The 21,481-nt window shown below is 40.3% G+C and overlaps 1 protein-coding gene across 2 annotated transcripts in view; it reads left to right on the top strand.

Moving 5' to 3' along the window:
- The window catches only part of RELN (reelin), a 527,392-nt gene that overhangs the window by 436,110 nt on the left and 69,801 nt on the right, over positions 1-21,481 (top strand). For both annotated transcript variants that reach the window (XM_022554391.3, XM_089917770.1), the window contains 10 exons: positions 3,590-3,748; positions 3,935-4,123; positions 4,660-4,933; positions 7,718-7,858; positions 7,964-8,141; positions 11,950-12,034; positions 12,869-13,051; positions 15,528-15,699; positions 15,801-15,903; positions 19,408-19,637. In XM_022554391.3, the coding sequence (XP_022410099.1) occupies positions 3,590-3,748; positions 3,935-4,123; positions 4,660-4,933; positions 7,718-7,858; positions 7,964-8,141; positions 11,950-12,034; positions 12,869-13,051; positions 15,528-15,699; positions 15,801-15,903; positions 19,408-19,637 (1,714 nt within the window). The remainder of the gene's footprint in view (positions 1-3,589; positions 3,749-3,934; positions 4,124-4,659; positions 4,934-7,717; positions 7,859-7,963; positions 8,142-11,949; positions 12,035-12,868; positions 13,052-15,527; positions 15,700-15,800; positions 15,904-19,407; positions 19,638-21,481) is intronic.

Here is a 21,481-nt window from a genome sequence, read left to right as displayed (position 1 = left end):
GGACCTTGCTGGTCGTGGTAGGGAGGTGGGGTCGGAATCCACTGTCGTCAGGGAAACCAATTGGAGGCTTTTAGGTCAGGTAGTGATGTAACCTGATTTAAGTTTTTACAGGATCACCCTGCAGAAACAATATGTAGTTCAAAGCAAAGGAGTATTTCTAGAGCACATTCTCCGCCCACACAGAGACAGGAGCTTTGAGGGATGCAAAGGTAGATGGGGTCCTGTCCCAAGACATTGCTTGCTGATTGGAGAGGTAGAGCACTTTAATGTTGTCCTTAACCCTTGTAATAAAATTATTATTTAAAAATAGTTTGTGGTTGGCATAGTGTAGCAACTGTGTGCATGTGCATATGTGCATGACTCTTCTGAAAATTACAAATCCGTACCCCTATTTGTATATGAGAAAAAAAGACCAACTCTGGCCAGAGTACAGTGGGAAGCATCCACTTACTGACCTGAAGCTCTGCTCTATACTTAACCTCTGATTACAAATGCTCTTGTCTGCCCTGTTGGGCTTATTCCCTTAGGATTCCTTTAAGAACACAACTTTTTCTCGACGACTCTGAGCCATTTTCTTGAACTCACTGCTGCCTGTGTAATTTACATCCCACAGGCATTTCTCAGTCTTTTATTGAAAACTGGTTGTTAAAATGTAAATCTGCCTAAATCCTTGAACAAATCTCTTCTAGTGATGAAAGTAACAATTTTTTACATACTCAAGCTGAAGCCTCAATTTACATATTTGGAATTAAAATCAAAATTAGGCTATTTTCAATAAGACTGGGAAGATTGTAGATGAAATTGTAATTTAAAAAGGGAAATGTTTTATGTTCCTTAAACACTCAGTAGATGAGCTAAGATGGCTTGGTTTATTCAGATGGACAGTGTTTAGATGACACAGCTAAAGAGGCTCAGCGACTGATATAAAATATGGGTATTGCTGTTTCCCTATCTTGCATTTCTCCATTCTTTCATACTTATCTGCAAGGCACTTCATTGTCCTGCAGAATTGGTGCCCTCATCTCTGTAGATCTTGTGGCTGCCTGAAGGTATAAGTGACACTCCTGAAAAAGTTAATGAGGAGAAAGGCAGCAAGAAGAAACCAAATGGAGTATGGACCTCTTGAGCTGTGTTTCTCATATTCCTGTGTACATCTGAATCCTTTAGGAGGCTTTCAAATGCAGATTCTGATTCAGTAGGACTTGGGTGGTATGCTGCGTAACAAATTATTCCAAAACTGAGTGGCCTAAAGCAACATCTGTTATCTTCTAGTTTCTGTGAGTCAGGAATTCAAGAGCAGCTTTGCTGGGTGGATCTGGCTCCAGACCTCTCATGAGGCTGCATGCAAGATAAAAGCCAAGACGGTGCAGTCATCTAAAGACTCAACCAGGGCTGGAGGATCTCTTTCCAAGATGCTCACTTACATGGCTATTGGCAAGAGGCCTGTTTCTTTCAGTGGACCTAGCCATAGGCTGCTTGAGTGTCCTTACTACCTGTCAGCTGACTTTCTTCAGAGAAAGACAACCATGAGAGAGCAGGGAAGAAAGTGCAAGCGCCTTTTATGGCCTACTCTCAGAAGTCACACATTGCCGCTTCTACGATATTCTATTAGAAGCAAGTTACTGAGTCCAGCCACACTCAAAAAGAGAATTAAGCTTCACTTTTGATGGCAGGAGTGTCAAAGAATTTGTGGACATGTAAAAACACCACAGGTAGAGCCAGTTCCCAGGTGATGCAGGCACTGGTCCTTGGACCATACTTTGAGTAGAAGGTGCTAAAGGACCACCAGTGAGATTTTAGTCTTGTGACGCTTCATTTCTTGGTACCGTATCTGCTTTCTAAATAGGTCACCCAGATAACTATCTAAATTATTCATTTTCTCTCCCTCTCTCTCTCTCCCCTATGTTATTAAATATAAACCATATCAAAGAAATTAATATCTACAAGAAAAACTATATTTTGAGAAAACATCGAGGGTTGGAGACTGGAGTTTTCTCAGATGCTCCTCACCTTGACTAGAATAAAAATGAGAAAGAGCCTAGCTTCAGTGTTCTTCATGAACTTTGGTGTGGTTCTCTCCCTTCTCCAGCACATGGGTCTCACCTCCACCCACTGAAGCTCCAACTGCACATGTCTACACGCATACACAGCATACTGCCTCCCCAAAGAGTTCCTATTCTTTGAGCTGTTTTTATCCTCTCATCAAACACGATGATTTCTTCTATTTTAAATATGGTAGGATTAATTCTCCTGAGATTTCCAATTCTTTTGCATCTTAGTCATTATTATTTCTGGCATCACCCCTTGTCAGATGTGGTGACAGTAATTCCATGTAACATCAATTAACCTTAAAAGGCTTTCTTTTAGTTCTATATTTTATCATATTATTTCTTGAAACTTAATTTTAGTAAATTCTTTGCTGTGCAACATGACAGAGGGATTGAGATGTTCTGGTTAGTCAATAATGAGGAAACTAAAAAGTTATTGTAAGAACCATGAATTATTGCAATTACAAAAAGATTAGAACATAATAAAATTAATATAACAAATGCAACTTTACTGAACGTAATTTCTGTGAATACTCAGAAAGCACTTCAATATCCCCAGTCATAATTATCAATATTCAGTGCCAGTCTTAGGAACAGTTATAGAATAGCAATCAGATAGATGCCAAGAAAGCCCTCTGCCCCCCCCATCAAGTAAAATATATTTTTTTATTAATTGCTAATGATCATATATATATCCTGTTGATTCCTACCATTTCATCATTAGCAATTTTTTCCTTTGCATTCAACATTACCCTTTCCCTGTGTCCTCTTTTAAAAGAAAAATTTTTCTGGGATAGGTAGCAGGAATAGCACACGAAGTATCTTAAACTTTAACATGCATTTCCCTAAATCACACCTGGTGACAGGCAGAGGGAGGTGGGGTAGAAGCGATAAGTGAAGGGGAAAGGTGACACAGAGAAAGAAAGGTAGAACTAGAAAGGTAGAAAGGTAGAACCATCGGATGGGAGTGAGTTCTTCTGCTTTGCTATTTAATAATTTGTCTTTATTCAGTCTTCAGTGACCAAGGTCTGACAAAGTGTGAAGTGCCAGTAAAAATTCTATTCTGCTTAATAGAATTTCAAATTGGGCTGTGCTTCCTATCTGGTACACTGGTGGCAAAGAGCACTTCTTGATTTTGTACTGGGAGATTGAGATATTTTTTCTGAGTATATAATAATGATATGAGACTTTGTAAAGTTCAGGACAGAATCTAAAATTCAAATACGTAATCTGGAGTGGATTTTTATGTCTCCCTTACCAACCTACTCATCACTCATACAAAGCTGAGTGGTCTTTAAAAAGAGCTTATGTATTTTTTCCCCCCACTTCCTAGGAGTCAGTGCGTTAGAAACTGTCAAGAAATTGATGAGCCTTCAGGTCTACTAATTCATTCCTTGGAAGTTAGATGAATGTGCCCTCATCCTATGAGATGCAATCTGAAGTTTCTCCTGCAGTCTTGCCATTTCAAATAATACTGTTCCTTGCCTTTTTTGCCTCTAGGAGAGCTGTCTAAGTAACTGGATTTATGTCTTTTAACTCAGGGCTTGTTGTTCAATATTCAAATGACAATGGGATACTCTGGCATTTGCTTCGAGAGTTGGACTTCATGTCATTTCTGGAACCACAGATCATTTCCATCGACCTTCCACGAGAGGCAAAGACACCTGCAACAGCTTTTCGATGGTGGCAACCGCAACATGGCAAGTTACTGCTCACCCCAAGTTTCCTGGTAGCATTTAGATCATCCAGTTAAAGCCATGTTGTACTGTGTGTTTCTTAATTTGCTGTCAATTTCTAGATAATTTGATTTAAAGCCACAGTCATAAAGATATTCATATTGCTATATAATGAACCTTCTCTAACTGCCTTTATTCATCTGATTTCAGGGAAGCATTCAGCCCAGTGGGCCTTGGATGATGTCCTTATAGGAATGAATGACAGCTCTCAAACTGGGTTTCAAGACAAATTTGATGGCTCTTTAGATTTGCAAGCCAACTGGTATCGAATCCAAGGAGGTCAAGTCAATACTGACTGTCTCTCTATGGATACTGCTCTGATATTCACTGAAAACATAGGTATACATTTTCACCAGATAAAGGGAGAATATTTAATTAACTGGAGGATTAAATTAACTAAAACCCAAAAGCAGATTCTCTAATGCAAAACTGTGTGCATAACTGCCTGTACTGAGGGGGGCTCTTGGAAGTAAAGACCTGTGTTGTCCTTTAATGTAACTTGGTGAACCCAATAACAGTTTCTGCAGGAACTGTCTTTCGTGGCATGCATAATATGACTAAGGTTTCTTAAAAGTGGGGCAAAAGTACCTATCTGAAAACATTCCCATGTTTCATAATTTGCAGAATTACAATTTGCAGACTCTCTATTAGCCTGTCTCAAGATGGTAAAGCTTTTCACGTTAGCAGCCTTCCATATTTCTGAGTCTATGCTAACTAGATAAAAATAGTCAACGTGAGATGAAAAGCCAAAGCACATGTGAGACACTATAGATAAGCCATGATTTTTGTTTGCCACTGAAAGCATGGTGAGCAGAAACACCAAATAAGAAAAGAGCACAATTATGTGCTGCCATTAAACTTTTCCTTTTTTGTAGGAAAACCTCGTTATGCTGAGACCTGGGACTTTCATGTGTCAGCATCGACTTTCTTGCAGTTTGAAATGAGCATGGGCTGTAGTAAGCCCTTTAGCGACTCCCACGGTATACAGCTCCAGTATTCTCTGAACAATGGCAGGGACTGGCATCTTGTCACCGAAGAGTGTGTTCCTCCAACCATTGGCTGTCTGCACTACACAGAAAGTTCAGTTTACACCTCCGAGAGATTCCAGAATTGGAAGCGGATCACTGTCTACCTTCCACTCTCCACCATGTGAGAATTGTCATTTGGCTACATGTCAGAACTTCAGGTTTCTATCACCTAACTGGAAAATAATTATGATGCCACTTGGCAATTCTATTACTCTCTCATGATAATCATGCATGGAGTATACCGGGGGGAAAGAAAAGTTCAAGGTGCTTGGGTAACAATTTTTAAATGTGGTTAAGAGTTCCGAGAGTTTTCCAAGACTGAACTTTTCTGTTCTTCAGCAAGGTGAAGGCTGCCCACCAGATTCAGTTTTTAAACTGTTGTAAAAACAAATATCTACCCAATAACCAGACTGATACTTATCCACATGAAGCAGTTTGTGAAATCATCACATGTGGAAGAGTATCCTTAGTTGTTTGGGTTTTTTTGTTTTTGTTTTTGTTTTTTTTGCGGTACGCGGGCCTCTCACTGTTGCGGCCTCTCCCGTTGCGGAGCACAGGCTCCGGACGCACGGGCTCAGCGGCCACGGCTCACGGGCCCAGCCGCTCCGTGGCATGTGGGATCTTCCCGGACCAGGGCACGAACCCGTGTCCCCTGCATCGGCAGGCGGACTCTCAACCACTGCGCCACCAGAGAAGCCCCTGTTTGGGTTTTTTTTAATCTCAGTACCAGAATAAGAGTAAAAGGTTCATTCTTTTGGGATGCTCATATCCTTTTACATCTTTCTTTCCCTCCACAGTATTTCAGATCACATTCAGGTGTTATATTAGGGCTTACAGCAGGCTCCCACTTTTGTGGTTTAGGCATTTGCATAATTTGGGGATCTTTCTAGGAACCAATGTGTACTATGGTGGGTGGTAGAGATTGTACCCTCCTGGGGCTGCTCCCCGCACATCCCTGTATCTCCCTTCCACTGCTCTGCTCTGAATTGTAGGCAAATTGTCCTCTGTAAGCTGCATTGCCAGCTGCATGTGTTTGCTGGCTTCCTGATAGATTTAGAGAGTAGCAGATACTGGCAAGAAATTGGAGAGTGGAAATAAAGTTAAACCAGGGTGTTCCTTCCCCTCCCTTTCTATCTCAAGTGCATCTTGGCCAACTTCAGCAGCTCTAGCTCCCCCGAGATGTCCTTCCATGTGACACTGACCCCTGGGCACTAACCTCATCTCCTCTCGTGTCCCTCCATCTTTGGACTTGTAGTGCTTCCTGACTTATTAAACTCCGGTTTCCTCACTGCCCCCATGCTCTGCCATGAACTGTGCATCCAATTCCTTGTGTTAAATTCCCTCTGTGTTAAATATTTACAGTGGTTTCCATTTTCCTGGTTCAATTTGGATTCAGAGAGGCACAAACAAGTGGCAGAAAAAAAACAAACAAACACAGGAAATCAAAGCATTTTAGTATATAACCCAAAATAGTTTCCTGTGGACCCCAGAGCTTTAAAGAGTGCTAACTTGTAGCTCATTTATTCACTTTATTTTTATTCAACAAACATTTATTGAATATCTATTATGTTTTAGGTCTCTGACACAAAATGAATAAGTTGATGCCAGGATCCAAATATATTATTTAGGGTAACAGGTATCTAAATAGTTATCTTATAAAATGATAGCAGAAGCAAAACCCAATGGTATTATTGAAACACAGGGAGATACTACCTAACTCAGTTTGGGGAGATCGGAGGGAGATTTCTGGAGGAACTGATGTCTGAGCTGAGTCTAAATAAGTGAGTAGAGCTTGTCTGAGTGAAAAGCGCTTGTTGGGGAGGAGGGGCATATGTGCTGTTGTAAACCAAAATAGAATCCCAGAGGCCAGAAGAAACAAGAGTTTATGGGGAAGTGCAAGGATTCCATGCTATCAGAGTATAATTGTGAGGCAATAGGGGAAGATGAGGCAAGGGCAGAGGGCAGACGATGAAGGGGCCGTGTATTTATTAGAGGTTTGGCCTTGACATTGCATGTGTTGGGGAACCATTTCAAGGGTGTTAAGCTGAGTGTTGATGTGACTAGATTTCTGTTTCAGAGCCACCATGCTGGCAGCTGTGTTGCATTGAAGGAGAGCTTGTGTAGGGGAAACTATAGCACTTGAGATTTTACTGTTGAAATTCCACTTCAAGTCAGCTGTGTTCTACTTTCCAAATAACTAACACATTTCTACTGTGCAATCTGTTCCTAAATGAGAGACTGCTGTTTGGTAAGGCTGCACATATTTCTGGATAAAGTGGTCTTCTGACAGTATATTCCAAATAACAGATTGCAAATATAATAAAAAACATGGGAGTACATCACATCATTCTAGTCTTCACCTTTAAGGGAGCCAGGCCCTCAGGAACCAAAATAGAGGGAGAGGTTGGATAGGGCTTCCATTTACTACCTCAGAAACCATTTAGGGAGCAGTAGAACAGAGACCTCATGGCAAGACCTTTGTAAGATTCCAACTTATGCTCATGGTTATCATCCTCAATCTCTTTCCCAGTACTGAAAAGTAGTAAAAGCCTGAAAGCAAAAACTAAGGTTCTGCATGTAGTTCAAACACAGAATAAATTGATAGTTCAAAGTAACTCTCCCATCTCACATGTGTTCAGAGGCTCTTGTATGAAAGAAATGGTGAAATATTTTTAAAGCATGTTTTCTACTCTCCTGTTTGTGGGTCAAGAGTAAACAACATCCATTACTTGGTATGAAAACGAAGTGTCTCAAATAAAGAGGGAACTGGAACCCAGAGAGGGCACTTTAAAGGGAAAGAATTAAAATAAATGTTTTTGTGCTTTGAAGGTTGCCATTCAAACCAAGTGTGGTTTGTTTTTTTTTTTTTTTGGTCGTTTTCTTTTGTTTGTTTGTTTTTGCTTAGCTCTCCCAGGACCCGGTTCAGATGGATCCAAGCCAACTACACCATGGGGGCTGACTCCTGGGCTATTGATAACGTTGTGCTGGCCTCCGGGTGCCCTTGGATGTGCTCAGGACGAGGGATTTGTGATGCCGGACGCTGTGTGTAAGTTAATAAAACTGGCAGATTCTTTCTTTGTAATGCAGAGATAAAGATGGCTTCTTGATCTCACGACAGATAATTCCTTTTCTCCGCTCATTTTTTTCTTAGGTGTGACCGGGGCTTTGGTGGAACCTACTGTGTTCCTGTCGTTCCTCTGCCCTCGATTCTTAAAGATGATTTCAACGGGAACTTACATCCCGACCTTTGGCCTGAAGTATATGGTGCAGAGAGGGGGAATCTGAATGGTGAAACCATCAAATCTGGAACATCGCTCATTTTTAAAGGGGTCAGATAAGATTCTTCTTCACTGCCACTGAATTCCCTACTTCACTCACTGCTCCACACACATGCATTTCTGTTCAGATGATGTATTATTTTATATATAGTTATTGTCTTCTAGGACATATCATCGTTTTAGAAGTCAGGATAGTGGTGGTTTGGGCAGAAGAAAATGAGGTATAAATTGGAAGAGAGAATTAGGGGCCATCTGGACTGCTGGTAATGTTCTGTTTCCTGAGTTGTATGGAAATTACATAGCTGTGTTACTTTGTGATAATTCCATCATAATTTGATACTTTCCTTTATGTAATTTATATTTCAGTAAAACAGGTTCCTTAAGGAACATGAATATGCTCATGTCAACAACAACAACAAAAAATGTTTCCTCTTATATTCACTGCAGTCACTTTTTATGATCACTTAGGCATAAAATTTTTCCTTTGCTTTGGTAATCAGACCTTCTTTACTCTCTGCTGGAATTATATATGTAAAAATTATATATATACTACTTCTGAATGTAGCATTTTATGTGTAATTAAGTATCTAACTTAGAATATTTTTTAATTGATTTTACGGAAGATCTTTGCTTTTTCCTTTCACTTTCTTTCTTTTCCTCCTACCAATACAACCATTTGGTGACTTTAAGAAAACCAAACATTTAAGCCAAGTTAAATAACATTCTCAAACATCATTAGTGTATTTTTTGTATTTCAATCTAGATGTTGGTTAGAGGGTTGGTAAGCAACTGTGTGAAACAGTGCTGAGCTGGCACATCTTCATATGTGAATACATGCTACATCCTGTCTCACTCAGCTGGGGAAATTGGCTAATCTAGGTGTGCAAATGAAATCTTTAACAAAAATCTGCATGGGTTTCTGTACGTCCTTAATAATTAACACCTAACAGTTAGAAAATTAGACACCCTGGAACTTTTTCAATTATAGCTAATAGATGCTGACTATCGTCCTTGTTTGAATCCAGAATTCTTCTCAAGTTTTAGATGAGATAGAAAAAGCACTTTAAGGGTCAGAGAGATTTATAAGTCCCTGAGTGCTATAAGGGGCCAAAAAAAATTGAGGCAGGACATTTCGGGGTGGAATCTTCTGTTTTTTTGTGTGTACGTTTTTAAGTCTTGTCTGAGACTTTAGCTCTCATTACCACTATCTACTTGAAGCAGTTGACAAGACCAAAAAAGATAAAGTCCTGTGATTCAAATATCTTTACCTGATAAAATTTTAAGCAGTAGAATTAAACTGGTCTCTAGATCCTATAAACAAGGAAGACATATAGTCTTTTATATGTTCCCTGTAGCCATCCAAATGCAAGGGCAGCCAAGCATTATATGTGTTGGACATATTATCTATCAGCTCTGCAAGATGCAGAGAGGGCTCAGCGTGTGCCATTCAGTAGGTTGTAGTTTGACCTAGAAAGGCATTCTTTTGTGAAAAAGGAAATGATAGGCTCTTTTTAATGTTTATAGATTCAGGAGTGCTATCCACTATTAAAATAACTTCACTTTTAGCACAATGGATTACTGAATCTGGACGAGGATGAGAAAAAAAACATGTGTATGAACTAGAATATATGCAGAAGCTGGGCATGACAGTTCCACTGGGCAATTATCAATATCAAGTGCTTAACTATAAACAAAATTTTAAATATGAAAGAAAGATACTTTCATAATTACAGATCATGCCAACTTTCAACAAAATTTCTCCTACAAGGGACTTCCCTTGGCCTTATAATGCAGGATCTGCCTTATAATGCAGGAGACACAGGTTCGATCCCTGGTCAGCGAACTAAGATCCCACATGCTGCAGGGCAACTAAGCCCGCGGGCCACAGCTACTGAGCTTGCGCACCTCAACTAGAACCCACGCACCACAACTACAGAGCCCACGCACCCTGGAGCCTGCGCACCACAACTAGAGAAGAGAAAACCCGCACGCCACAAATAGAGAGAAGCCCACACACCACAATGAAAGATCCCACCTGCCTCAACAAAGGTTGTGTGTGCCGCAAGTAAGACCCGATGCAGCCAAAAATAAATAAAATAAATAAATTTTAAAAAAATTGCTCCTACAAGATACACTATAAAATGGGTTCTTTTATGGCTGACTTATTTTGACCCATGGGAACAATTTTATACTCACATTCCATAATCAAGGGGGAAGAATAATCATATTCCTTTATCTTGACGTTGTCAAGGGATATTTATGAACTGGATCTATTAACTACCCACCTCAAAGCTTTTTCACTGTATTGATAAGATGAAGAAGTGACCTTTCCCCATAAGCTTAACCTCTACATGGCGCCAAGCTGTAAAAACATCCAAGGCCTTCTGTTTGTAAGTGTATGAGGCAGAGGGTAAGGACATAAAGACGTGCAGTGATCAAGCATCAGGGACTGAGCAGGGCAGTGAGTTATTATGATAAAAGAAAAATAAGACTGGAAATATAAGGCTTTTACACAGCAGCCTTTAATCCAGGAAGTTTGAATCTATGCTTTGTGAAGTTCAAGGATGGGTATAAATGCAGTTGCTTTTTCATTACCATATCAAATAATTCTCAAATTCTAAATTTAACATTAGCTGGATATCTCTCCCCAAACCAAAAAATAATTTAATAAACAAAATAATGGTATCTTAAAGGGTGGAGGATAAGTTTCAGAATCTGACATATCTAAGTTCAAATCCTGCTATCCTCACGTTTGCAATCTTGGGTAAGTTACCGTCCCTCTCAGATTTTGTTTCCTTATCTGCAACAGGAAGATAATAATATATTTCCCTTAGGAGTGATAGGTGCTTCTTAAAGGAGTAAAGTGGTTCTTTTAGAACCCAGCATGTTGTAGGCACTCAATATATGGTTACTATTACAAAATCAGTCCTATTTAAAAATGTTCAGCTATTGAAGAATGTACTCTATAATAAATGTTAAGAAGAAGAGGAAGATTTGCTTTCTCTACCTAAGATTCCATTTGGTATTTGTTAGTTGATAATTAAGAAATCGATAGACAGTGTCCACTCAGTATCACACAGCCCCACACCACCAAAGAGCCACTTTATTCAGAGTCAGACCTGAGAAACCGAAAGGGCTGTTTGTACCTAGGACATCTGCATAGTGAAGTTCTGTTTTACTGGCTGTCACCGCAACCCTGTGTACACATGGAGAAAACAAGCTATGGAGCTGTCAATCCCAGGCAGCCAGAAATAATTAGCAGAAAAAATTACCAAAGCCAATATGATCACTTTCCGCCTTCCTTGGCTTCTCTGCATGAATGGTTCCAGCCCGGGCTTGGGGACTTGCTTAGTCATGCCTTATTTAACTTGACCAACTGGAGGGTGTTGTGTCAGCCTGAATGAGAGCTTCCCAGGGCCGTCACAGCACGCAAATGAGTAAGTTCCTAAGACTCTATGGAACCCTGAAAAAGTTACCTATTAGCTCCCAGCTTCCAGCAGGAGCACTTGGCACATTTTCCGTCTGTTTCCTCGTTATTCCTCTCACAACATGCTGTGATCAAAGGAGGCTGTTTTTTAAAAAGGCCTGTAGATATGTAATGCTATCATTCTTTCACTGCTTTCTATAAGTCACAGCAAAGTGTGACTTGGAGTTGAGACAATGAAATATTGTTATTTAGGCATAGGGAATGAAAGCCATTGAAAGGGGAAATGATCAATTTTTCCTTCCAAACTGGACCAAGTATTGCTTCTTGATCATTATGTATCATTTAGCTAATGTAAGTTAGATGTATAAAATCAAAGGAAAATAATTTTGCAAATGAAAGAAGATTGCCTAACATATGTGTTTTTGTTTATAGGAAGGACTAAGGATGCTCATTTCAAGAGATCTAGACTGTACCAATACAATGTATGTCCAGTTTTCACTTCGATTTATAGCAAAAGGTAAGCCATTTCTATGAGTATGAATTCACTATTTCCCTTCAAGCAGATTTCCCCATTTATAATTCCTCCTCCACAGAGAAGTAACAGATTTGAGGCCTATAAATTTTGTTATATGGGAGAGCTAACATAAATTTGAGTACATAGTGTTCACAAATGTTCTATAATATATATTCCTTTTAATATAAGGGTAAGATAACTACTTGTTTTATAATAAGTTCATACAGATGTAGTAATCATACTAGTCCTGTGGTAGTTAAATTTATCATCATGTCCCTGAGTCTTTTTTCCACCACTTCTTTCTAGCCGTAAGAAATTTAAATTTAAAAAATTTAACTTATGGAAACTTGGGATTTTCTTTCACAGATGTGAACAGTGAACCCCAAAAGTCAACTCTGTCGTTCTGACCTTTCATATTAACTGACTAATTTTCTTGACAAATAATGCCATTTGGATATAATAAATTCTCAAGTAGATTTTCTGTGTATTCTGAGATTTAAATGTTTGGCCCTTTGTAGAACTGTGATGCCTATAGAATCAAAAAATTTTGATGTGATATTTCCTAAATGAAATACAAAAAGATATGTGTTCATATCTAAGAAAAAGAGGGAGATACTATTCTGTGAAAATGCAAGATTTGGTGTGTGTTTTGAGATCTATTTATACAGAAATCCCAACCCATCATCACTTTAAGTTGCCTCAGAAGCATTTGGGCTCTAAGGTGTCTATGTGAATATAAGTCAGCTTATGCATCAATGCAAAAAAAAATAGTCTAAGATCATACCATCTCCCCATTTTTATAATGATGTGTTCATGCCTCTGTTACCTTCTTTCTAGGTACCCCAGAGAGGTCCCACTCTATTCTATTACAATTCTCCGCCAATGGGGGAATCACCTGGCACCTGATGGATGAATTTTACTTTCCTCAAATGACCAACATACTTTTCATTAATGTTCCCTTGCCATACACTGCCCAAACCAACGCTACAAGGTTCAGACTCTGGCAACCTTATAACAATGGTAAGAATGCACATGTTCTCCTATGATCACAACTGACTGCTGCACGTCAGCATGCTTGCTGCTAAGGTGTGGAGGAAGCGTTTGTCAGCTGAGTGGCTTCGCTATCCACAGCACCTTTTACATGCTTCGCTTTTGAGGAGTCTCAAGGAATATTTAGCTTTATATATCTTTATCTTCATACTTGACTATGTATTATCTTCGGGCTTGACTCCTAAGTTCTCTTGATGTAAATACAGCTAAATCCTGTCACAGAGCGAAGGTTTTTAAAATTTAATCCAGCTTTACCATTAGGTATTCATCAGTTGTAACTACATTTTTTACTGAATTCATTTAGGAATACATAGTTCTTTTTTTTAATATTTATGTGTTTTTGTTTTTTTTGGCTGCCTCGGGTCTTAGTTGCGAAACGTGGGATCTTTCATTGTGGCGCGCTCTAATTGTGGCGTGCGGGTTTTCTCTCTCTAGTTGTGGCACGCGGGTTCCAGAGCACATGGGCTCTGTAGTTTGCGGCACTTGGGATCTCTAGTTGAGGCACGCGAGCTCGGTAGTCGTGGCACATGGGCTTAGCTGCCCCGCGGCATGTGGGAACCTAGTTCCCCGACCAGGGATCGAACCCGTGTCCCCTGCGTTGGAAGGTGGATTCTTTACCACCGGACCACCAGGGAAGTCCCCATAGTTCTTCTGAGTATGGCACTTCATTAGTGAGATAGAACAGCATTACAGCAAAAGCCGTGACAAAGTGAGAGGAACTGACACAAAGCAGATAGTGCCTGAGATAAAATATTCTTATCACATACACTTGCCTCAGTGATAAGCTGACGTGAATGTATAATTTAACAGTATTTTCAAATGGTGGTTACAGAGAAGGATTTTACAAATTTATAATGTTTTATTGCTTCCTGTAATTCTACTAACTACTGATTATAAAGGACCAGACTCTACCAAATTATGCATTTAATGGCCTAAGTAAGCACAGAGACATCATATTAAGCAGATTCTTTGCAGAGGTAACACAGAAATGGATAAGAAAAATGTATTTCCATCTCTAAAATTTAACCTGAATATTTCCTTCATTACTAGTAAGTCAAAAAATAATTTTAATTTACCGTGAACAGAAAAAATAATCTTGTATAATCACTGAGGAAAAGTCCAAAAAAGAAATGCAACCTGGGCTTCCCTGGTGGCGCAGTGGTTGAGAGTCCGCCTGCCGATGCAGGGGACACGGGTTCGTGCCCCGGTCTGGGAAGATCCCACATGCTGCGGAGCGGCTGGGCCCATGAGCCATGGCCGCTGAGCCTGCGCGTCCGGAGCCTGTGCTCCGCAACGGGAGAGGCCGCAACAGTGAGAGGCCCGCGTACCTCAAAAAAAAAAAAAAAAAGAAAAAAAAAAGAAATGCAACCAGTTTCACAGTCCAGAGGATAGTTGTCTTCATGTTATGTTTGGAATGCTCACCAATTGTTCTTCATTGTTTTCACCAACTGCTTCCAAAATAAGAAAAGGGAAGAAAGCTACTAGGATTAGAATAGTGATAGGATTAGAGAGGGAGAGGCACATGTGACTTCATTTAAACCATCAGGTTGTTTCCACGGGCTCCTATTTACAGATCCTTTTTTATATTTTGTAAGAATTCTACTAAAAGTAGGAATCAGTGAAAAAGCATCCTTGAGGAATCTTGTTTCTGCTTGGTATGGTCTTATCACCTTGTTTCCAGTTAAATCCAAGCAATTTTTTACAAAAGCACTGAGCTCACCCTTCTTATCTGCTCAGTAATATCTTCCTTAAACACCCTGCCTAAGTGGCTGAGTCAAATTCTGACAGCCTAAGGAGTGATTTTCCTAGTTTTCTGTATGTTCCCACATATCTTCAACTAAGCATACAAGTTTTGAAATGCTTTAAGGGGAAAATAAAGTATTATATAACACAGAATATTTTCTTCTGTGTAGTTTTTAACACCTAAATAAAATTGTGCATCAAGCCAGTGTTATAATGGCCATGATCCTTCAGCCTGAAGGAAGCATGATTCTAAGTCATGGGTTGACTCTAAAAAGTCCTGAGTTACTCCATGAATAGACTAGTTAGTGTAACTCAGTACTAAATCCACAGGCTGACCACCCATCCTCACAGATTCCGGTATCATACAGAGTCCCCTAAACCATGAAAGCATAACTCAAAGCCCACTCTTGTGGTAGAGGGTCCATAGCACCGCTGTGACGGGAAGGGCAGCAGACTCTTACCAGCCTTCTGAAATTAGTGAAGCTGCTCCATGCAATGTCAATTTAATAGCACTGAAAGCTTAATTTTTTCACACTTTAATCCGTGTAAACGCACTTACATAGTTTGTGCTTCTTTGTCTAGAAGGCATCTGTTTAATCGGTTGTTACTGAGTACCTTCTGTCCTTTACTTTCTTCCAATGAGCAAAAATGTCCATCTGATTTTCACCATTGAAAAAACTTGCTTTATCCAAAAATGCCTTAGGTAAGAAAGAAGAAATCTGGATTGTTGATGACTTCATCATCGATGGAAATAATTTAAACAACCCTGTGATGCTTCTAGATACTTTTGACTTTGGGCCCAGAGAAGACAATTGGTTTTTCTACCCTGGTGGTAACATTGGTCTTTATTGCCCATATTCTTCCAAAGGAGCACCGTAAGTACTTAATTGAGAAGGTAAAAATAAAACCCCTGCTCTCTACAGGTCACAATGATCTTTTGCCTAAATGGATTCCTTGTTGTTTTCTTGTATAACAGCGAGGAAGATTCAGCTATGGTGTTTGTTTCAAATGAAGTTGGTGAGCATTCCATTACTGCTCGTGACCTGAATGTGAATGAGAACACCATCATACAATTTGAGGTACTTGATTTTGTTCTATTAGAAATGCCTTAAATTTTATCTTGAACAAAAGCTAGGAAAGAGGAGGAAAATCTCAGATGATTTCATGCATTATGACTTTCCATTTTTGTGCAAGGACAAAAGAGATTTTACATCATAATTCACTTTTATTAGCAGAACCAATTGTTCCACTAAGGTTTATTTCTGAATTTTGGTCCTTTATTTATGACATAATCTCCTCACCTACTACAATGGGAAATTGTCAAAATAGATTATTTCAAACATTATAAAAATGAAAAGGACCATACTATTCTAGTATTATTATAGTCACAATTTTTATATATTACTTAGGATCCAGGTCAATGTAACTATACCATGCCAGCACATTTATATAATATTTATCATGGTGTCATGAATTTTACAGATAAAATAATACTATACTGTTTCTTATAAGTTCTGGGTGTTTCATTAATATTCACAGACTCCTTATATTTTTCAAGACAGCAAACTAATAATGTATAAAAGAAAAACATTTATATATTTCAAAAGCTTAGATAAAATCAGCAGAACCAAAGGTACATTGTGCTAGGGTTCAATAGTATTAACTTTTTTTTTTTGGCCACGCCACATGGCATGAGGGATCTTAGTTCCCCAACCAGGGATAGAACCCATGCCCCCTGCAGTGGTAGTATGGAGTCCTAACCACTGGACTGCCAGGGAATTCCCATTAACTTTTTTTTTTCTTTTTCTTGTTTAATTTAATTTTTATTTATCGGAATAAATTTGATTACAATGTTGTGTTTGTTCCAGGTGTACAGAATCTGGTTCATTCATACGTATACATATATCTAATTAGGTTTAGACTCTTTCCCATGTTGGTCATTAACAGAGCGTTGAGTAGACCTCCCTTGGCATCCAGTAGGTCCTTCTTGATTATATATTTTATATGAATTATTAAATGCATGTTAACCCCAACATCCTAATTTTTCCATTCCTTTCACCTTTTTCTAAGTCTGTATGGGCCTTTCTCTGTGGAAATATGTTCATGGGTATCACTTTTTAGATAACACTAGTAAATGATATCATCGGATATTTGTCTTTCTTTTTCTGACTTACTTTGTGTAGTATGATTATCTCTAGGCTCATCTGTGGTGCTGCAAATGGCATTGTTTCATCTTTTCCATGGCTAATATTCCATTGTGTACATGGACCACTTCTTCTTTGCCCATTCATCTGTAGATGGACATTTTGGTTGCATCCATGTCTGGTGTAAATATCGCTGCAGTGCACGTTTGGGTGCCTGTGTCTTTCTGAAATCTGGTCTTCTCGGGTTATAGGCCCATTAGTGGTTCGGCAGGATCATATGGTAGCTCAATTGTTACCTTTTAAAGGCACCTTCATTCTGTTCTGATTAGTGGCTGTTACCAGTTTACATCCCAGCAACAGCACAGGAGGGTACCCATTCTCAGAAACCCATTCAGCATTTATTGTTTGCAGACATTTTTTTCTGATGGCAATTCAGACTTGTGTGAGGTGATACCTTTTTGTAGTTTAAATTTGCATGTCTCTAATAATTCTTGATGTTGAACATTTTTCATGTCTCACGCAGTTGTAGGTAGGAGGCCTCAGTTCCTTGCCACATGGATCTCTCCTTAGGGCTACTCGAGTGTCCTCATGACATGGCAGCTGGCTTTACCCAGGATGACTGATCCGGCCCGCGGTCCCCAGGACTGTCACGGCTTCGGCTGCTGGGGCCCCTCCAGAGCCGGCAGCCTCAGTGAGGCCGTCCTCCCCTCAGGCTCCGGGGCAGTTCAGTGACAGTGGAGGGAAGAGACCCCGAGCCAGGAGTTCCAGCTCTGTGGAGACGTGGGCTCCGTTCTGGGCACAGGGGGTGGGACCGCTGTGCCCCAAGGCCTTCCGGGAGGGCCCCATTAACTTTTTTTTTTTTTTTTTTGTGGTACGCAGGCCTCTCACTGTTGTGGCCTCTCCCGTTGCGGAGCACAGGCTCCGGACGCACAGGCTCAGCAGCCATGGCTCACGGGCCCAGCCGCTCTGCAGCATGTGGGATCTTCCCGGACCGGGGCACGAACCCATGTCCCCTGCATCGACAGGCGGACTCTCAACCACTGCGCCACCAGGGAAACCCCCCATTAACTTTTTTGTTGTTGTTGTTGTTTTTGTTTTTGCGGTACGCGGGCCTGTCACTGCTGTGGCCTCTCCCGTCGCGGAGCACAGGCTCCGGACACGCAGGCTCAGCGGCCATGGCTCACGGGCCCAGCCGCTCCGCAGCATGTGGGATCCTCCCGGACGAGGGCACGAACCCGTGTCCCCTGCATCGGCAGGCAGACTCTCAACCACTGTGCCACCAGGGAAGCCCCCGCCCCCCCCCACCGCATTAACTTTTGAAGATACTTGTTTCATAGCTGAAATCTATACCAACCATTGGACAGTGCCTAATTTCATCAACAAAAATCTTGAATATTTGCTCTAGATTAACTGCATCCTCTAAATTAGAGTTGCTCCTTTCATCTTAAAGTCAGAGACCAAATGATGCCTTAGTGGAGAAATTATTCTCTATCTATTTTAAGCTTTCTGTTATATTTTCTGATTTTATTTTAAGTTACTTATATAACCTTCTGTTATATTTTCTAACATTTATGCTTTAAATGTTAATAAAAAGTAATCCCTGTGGCCCTTTCAAGAGTTCTGTTATCAGAAGAATCTAGGTAGAGACAAATGCCTATAGCTGAAAAGTTTATCAAATGTCCATAGTTTACTCATCATAAGGTAAGAGGAGTAAGTTCAAGAACAACAAATATTATATAAATATATCTGGTTGCTCTGACAGCAAGAAAATGTTGACCCCAATTGGAAGTGGGAAAATTTTTTTCATAGAAAGAATCACATGCTTTATTTAAGTTTTAGTTTAATTCACTTGACAGTATGAAAAAGGAATGGAGTGGTTATTTCCCTAATTGTTAAAAAGGTCTTTCTGAGAATATTCTCCCTGTGCCAGGGAAATAGTGACAATAATTGTATTTTGTTCTGTTTTAAGACTGAAAACATACTGAAGATTCTCCATGTGCAGTACTTTGGGGATTATTTGAAGGTATCACAGGAAGGAAAGTAGAAGGTCTTCTTTCCATCCAGCAGTCTGAAAAAAAAAAGCTAACGGTTAGAATTAGGGAAGCAGTCTTTTCATTACGATTTGCTTGGCTTGGCAGTGAAAGTGGGCTAAAGGTAAAATTTGGAATTCCATGCCAACCTCTGCCTTGTTCACTTCCTAGCTTTTTATGAAATGAGGGAAAGTAAATTTTTCATGAGGCCCTTTGAGGTTCTTTATGAAAAAGTGTTATTTAAAAGTAATATGCAGTATTACTCAGGCAAAACAGAATTTCATGGTATTAAGTATTTCAGCAAGACAGTTCCCAGGAAAATGGACTCTCGAGAAAATAATGAAGTGGTGAATCATTTCAAGGCTTGTTGCTCTGAGGTAATTTGTATCATTTTTTCTTCTTCACCAAGATCAATGTCGGATGCTCAACTGATAGCTCCTCTGCTGATCCGGTCAGACTGGAATTTTCCAGGGACTTTGGGGCGACCTGGCACCTGCTGCTCCCCCTCTGCTACCACAGCAGCAGCCATGTCAGCTCTTTGTGCTCCACGGAGCACCACCCGAGCAGCACCTACTACGCGGGGACCACCCAGGGCTGGAGGAGGGAGGTTGTGCACTTTGGGAAGCTGCACCTTTGCGGGTAAGGACCTGCTGCTTCGCACCATGTTCTTCTCATTTCACAGTTTTCTCCGTGATGTCATGGTTGCCTTGCCACTTTATCAGGAAAATTTTCACTTTACATTTCTTCCTCAGTTCTCCACTGAAAGTAGATCAGTGGATGTTTAAAACATAGGAAACTGACATACTACTAATTCATAGTTTGAAGATAGATTTAAAGGAGCACACCCTGGGCAGCACCCCATCCTGGGGTTCATATCCCCATGGGTCTTTATTAGATCAGTTAGGAAGCAACAGAAATATGGTTTCCCTAGTGTTATAATCCGTCTCCCTTCTGCCCCCTACCTCACAATATAAATGCAGTTAGAATTTTTACTTTTGAACATCTGCCTATGTCTTTCGTGCAAGGAGAGGGCACATATGGAGGATGGAAGCCCATAGAATATTCCAGGTGTCTCATAAAAAAAAAAGTTGTTAGCGCTCTTTCCCCAGGCATTTCTACTTTTTCAACCTTTCTCAGCATTCTTGTTACATATCTTTGACTCTTCTGTTGAAAAGCTATTTGGAGATAAAGGACTTCAATTCCAATAGAAATGAAAAGTATAGTTCAAAAAAATAAAACTAATAGTATAAGTGAACAAAGAGAGGAAGTCAGCAAAGCAGTCTGCCTCAGAATTTGTCTTTTCTCTCAGAATAAAAACTTAAGGGCATGCCAAAAAAAGAAGGAAGTACTAATATCATACTTTCAAGATGGAGATAGATTTACATTCCTGATGTGAAACTCAGCATAATTAGAAGTCTTGAGTCTTCAAGCAAAACTACTAACACCTAGTATGTTTCCAAAAGGGTGAAAGTGAATCTTCAAAAGTCTTCATTCTAGGGCTTCCCTGGTGGCGCAGTGGTTGAGAGTCCGCCTGCCGATGCAGGGGACACGGGTTCGTGCCCCGGTCCGGGAAGACCCCACATGCTGCGGAGTGGCTGAGCCTGAGCCATGGCTGCTGAGCCTGCGCATCCGGAGCCTGTGTTCCGCAACGGGAGAGGCCACAGCAGTGAGAGGCCCGCGTACCGCAAAAAAAAAAAAAAGTCTTCATTCTCTTTGAACATAAATCCATTCACTCCTCATCATATCATTAGCAAAATTTTTATAATTTGATTGCTAAATACTAATATTTTGTGTTATCAAGTAATTTATTAATTCTTACTATTACACCAGGATATTATTCTAATTATTAGAAAATCTAATTGTTTTTTAAAAACAAGCATTACTAAGCAAAACATCCAAAAGATTCTTTTTTTTTTTTTTTGCGGTACGCGGGCCTCTCACTGTTGTGGCCTCTTCCATTGCGGAGGGCAGTCTCTAGAGCGCAGGCTCAGCAGCCATGGCCCACGGGCCCAGCCGCTCCACGACATGTGGGATCCTCTCGGACTGGGGCACAAACCCGTGTCCCCTGCATCGGCAGGCGGACCCCCAACCACTGCGCCACCAGGGAAGCCCTTCTCCTCAAGATTCTTTAGAAGTGACAGCTGAGGAGGCAAGGAGAATCTCTGAAGACCAGGAATAAATAGAGCTGAAGGACTCAGCCAGCACAACCGGAAAGCTGCTATTGGGGTGTTCGGGGGTGGGGTGTGAACTTGTCTATAGCAGAATTGAGCAGGGGGATATAGCTTAGGAAAAATTTTTTATCCAAAATCAGTCGTGTTATTTAAGATCATATGTTAAGAGAAATATAAAGAGGCTTACCGAAAAAGTGGAAGAACTTATTAGAAAAATACTGGGGAAGAGCATGGACTCCACTCAGGAAGTTTGGGGGCATCAGCAAAAGGAGTTCGTGATCCTCCTTTTTATCATGCTATGTTAACGTCAGT

Source organism: Delphinapterus leucas, chromosome 9 (genome assembly GCF_059928025.1).
Source record: "Delphinapterus leucas isolate spDelLeu-1000000601 "Yukka" chromosome 9, BTC_Dleu_Yukka2, whole genome shotgun sequence".
Classification (NCBI taxonomy): domain Eukaryota; kingdom Metazoa; phylum Chordata; class Mammalia; order Artiodactyla; family Monodontidae; genus Delphinapterus; species Delphinapterus leucas.
The sequence above is the reverse complement of the archived record's forward strand: the minus strand, read 5'-3'. Positions and strand labels throughout refer to the sequence as shown.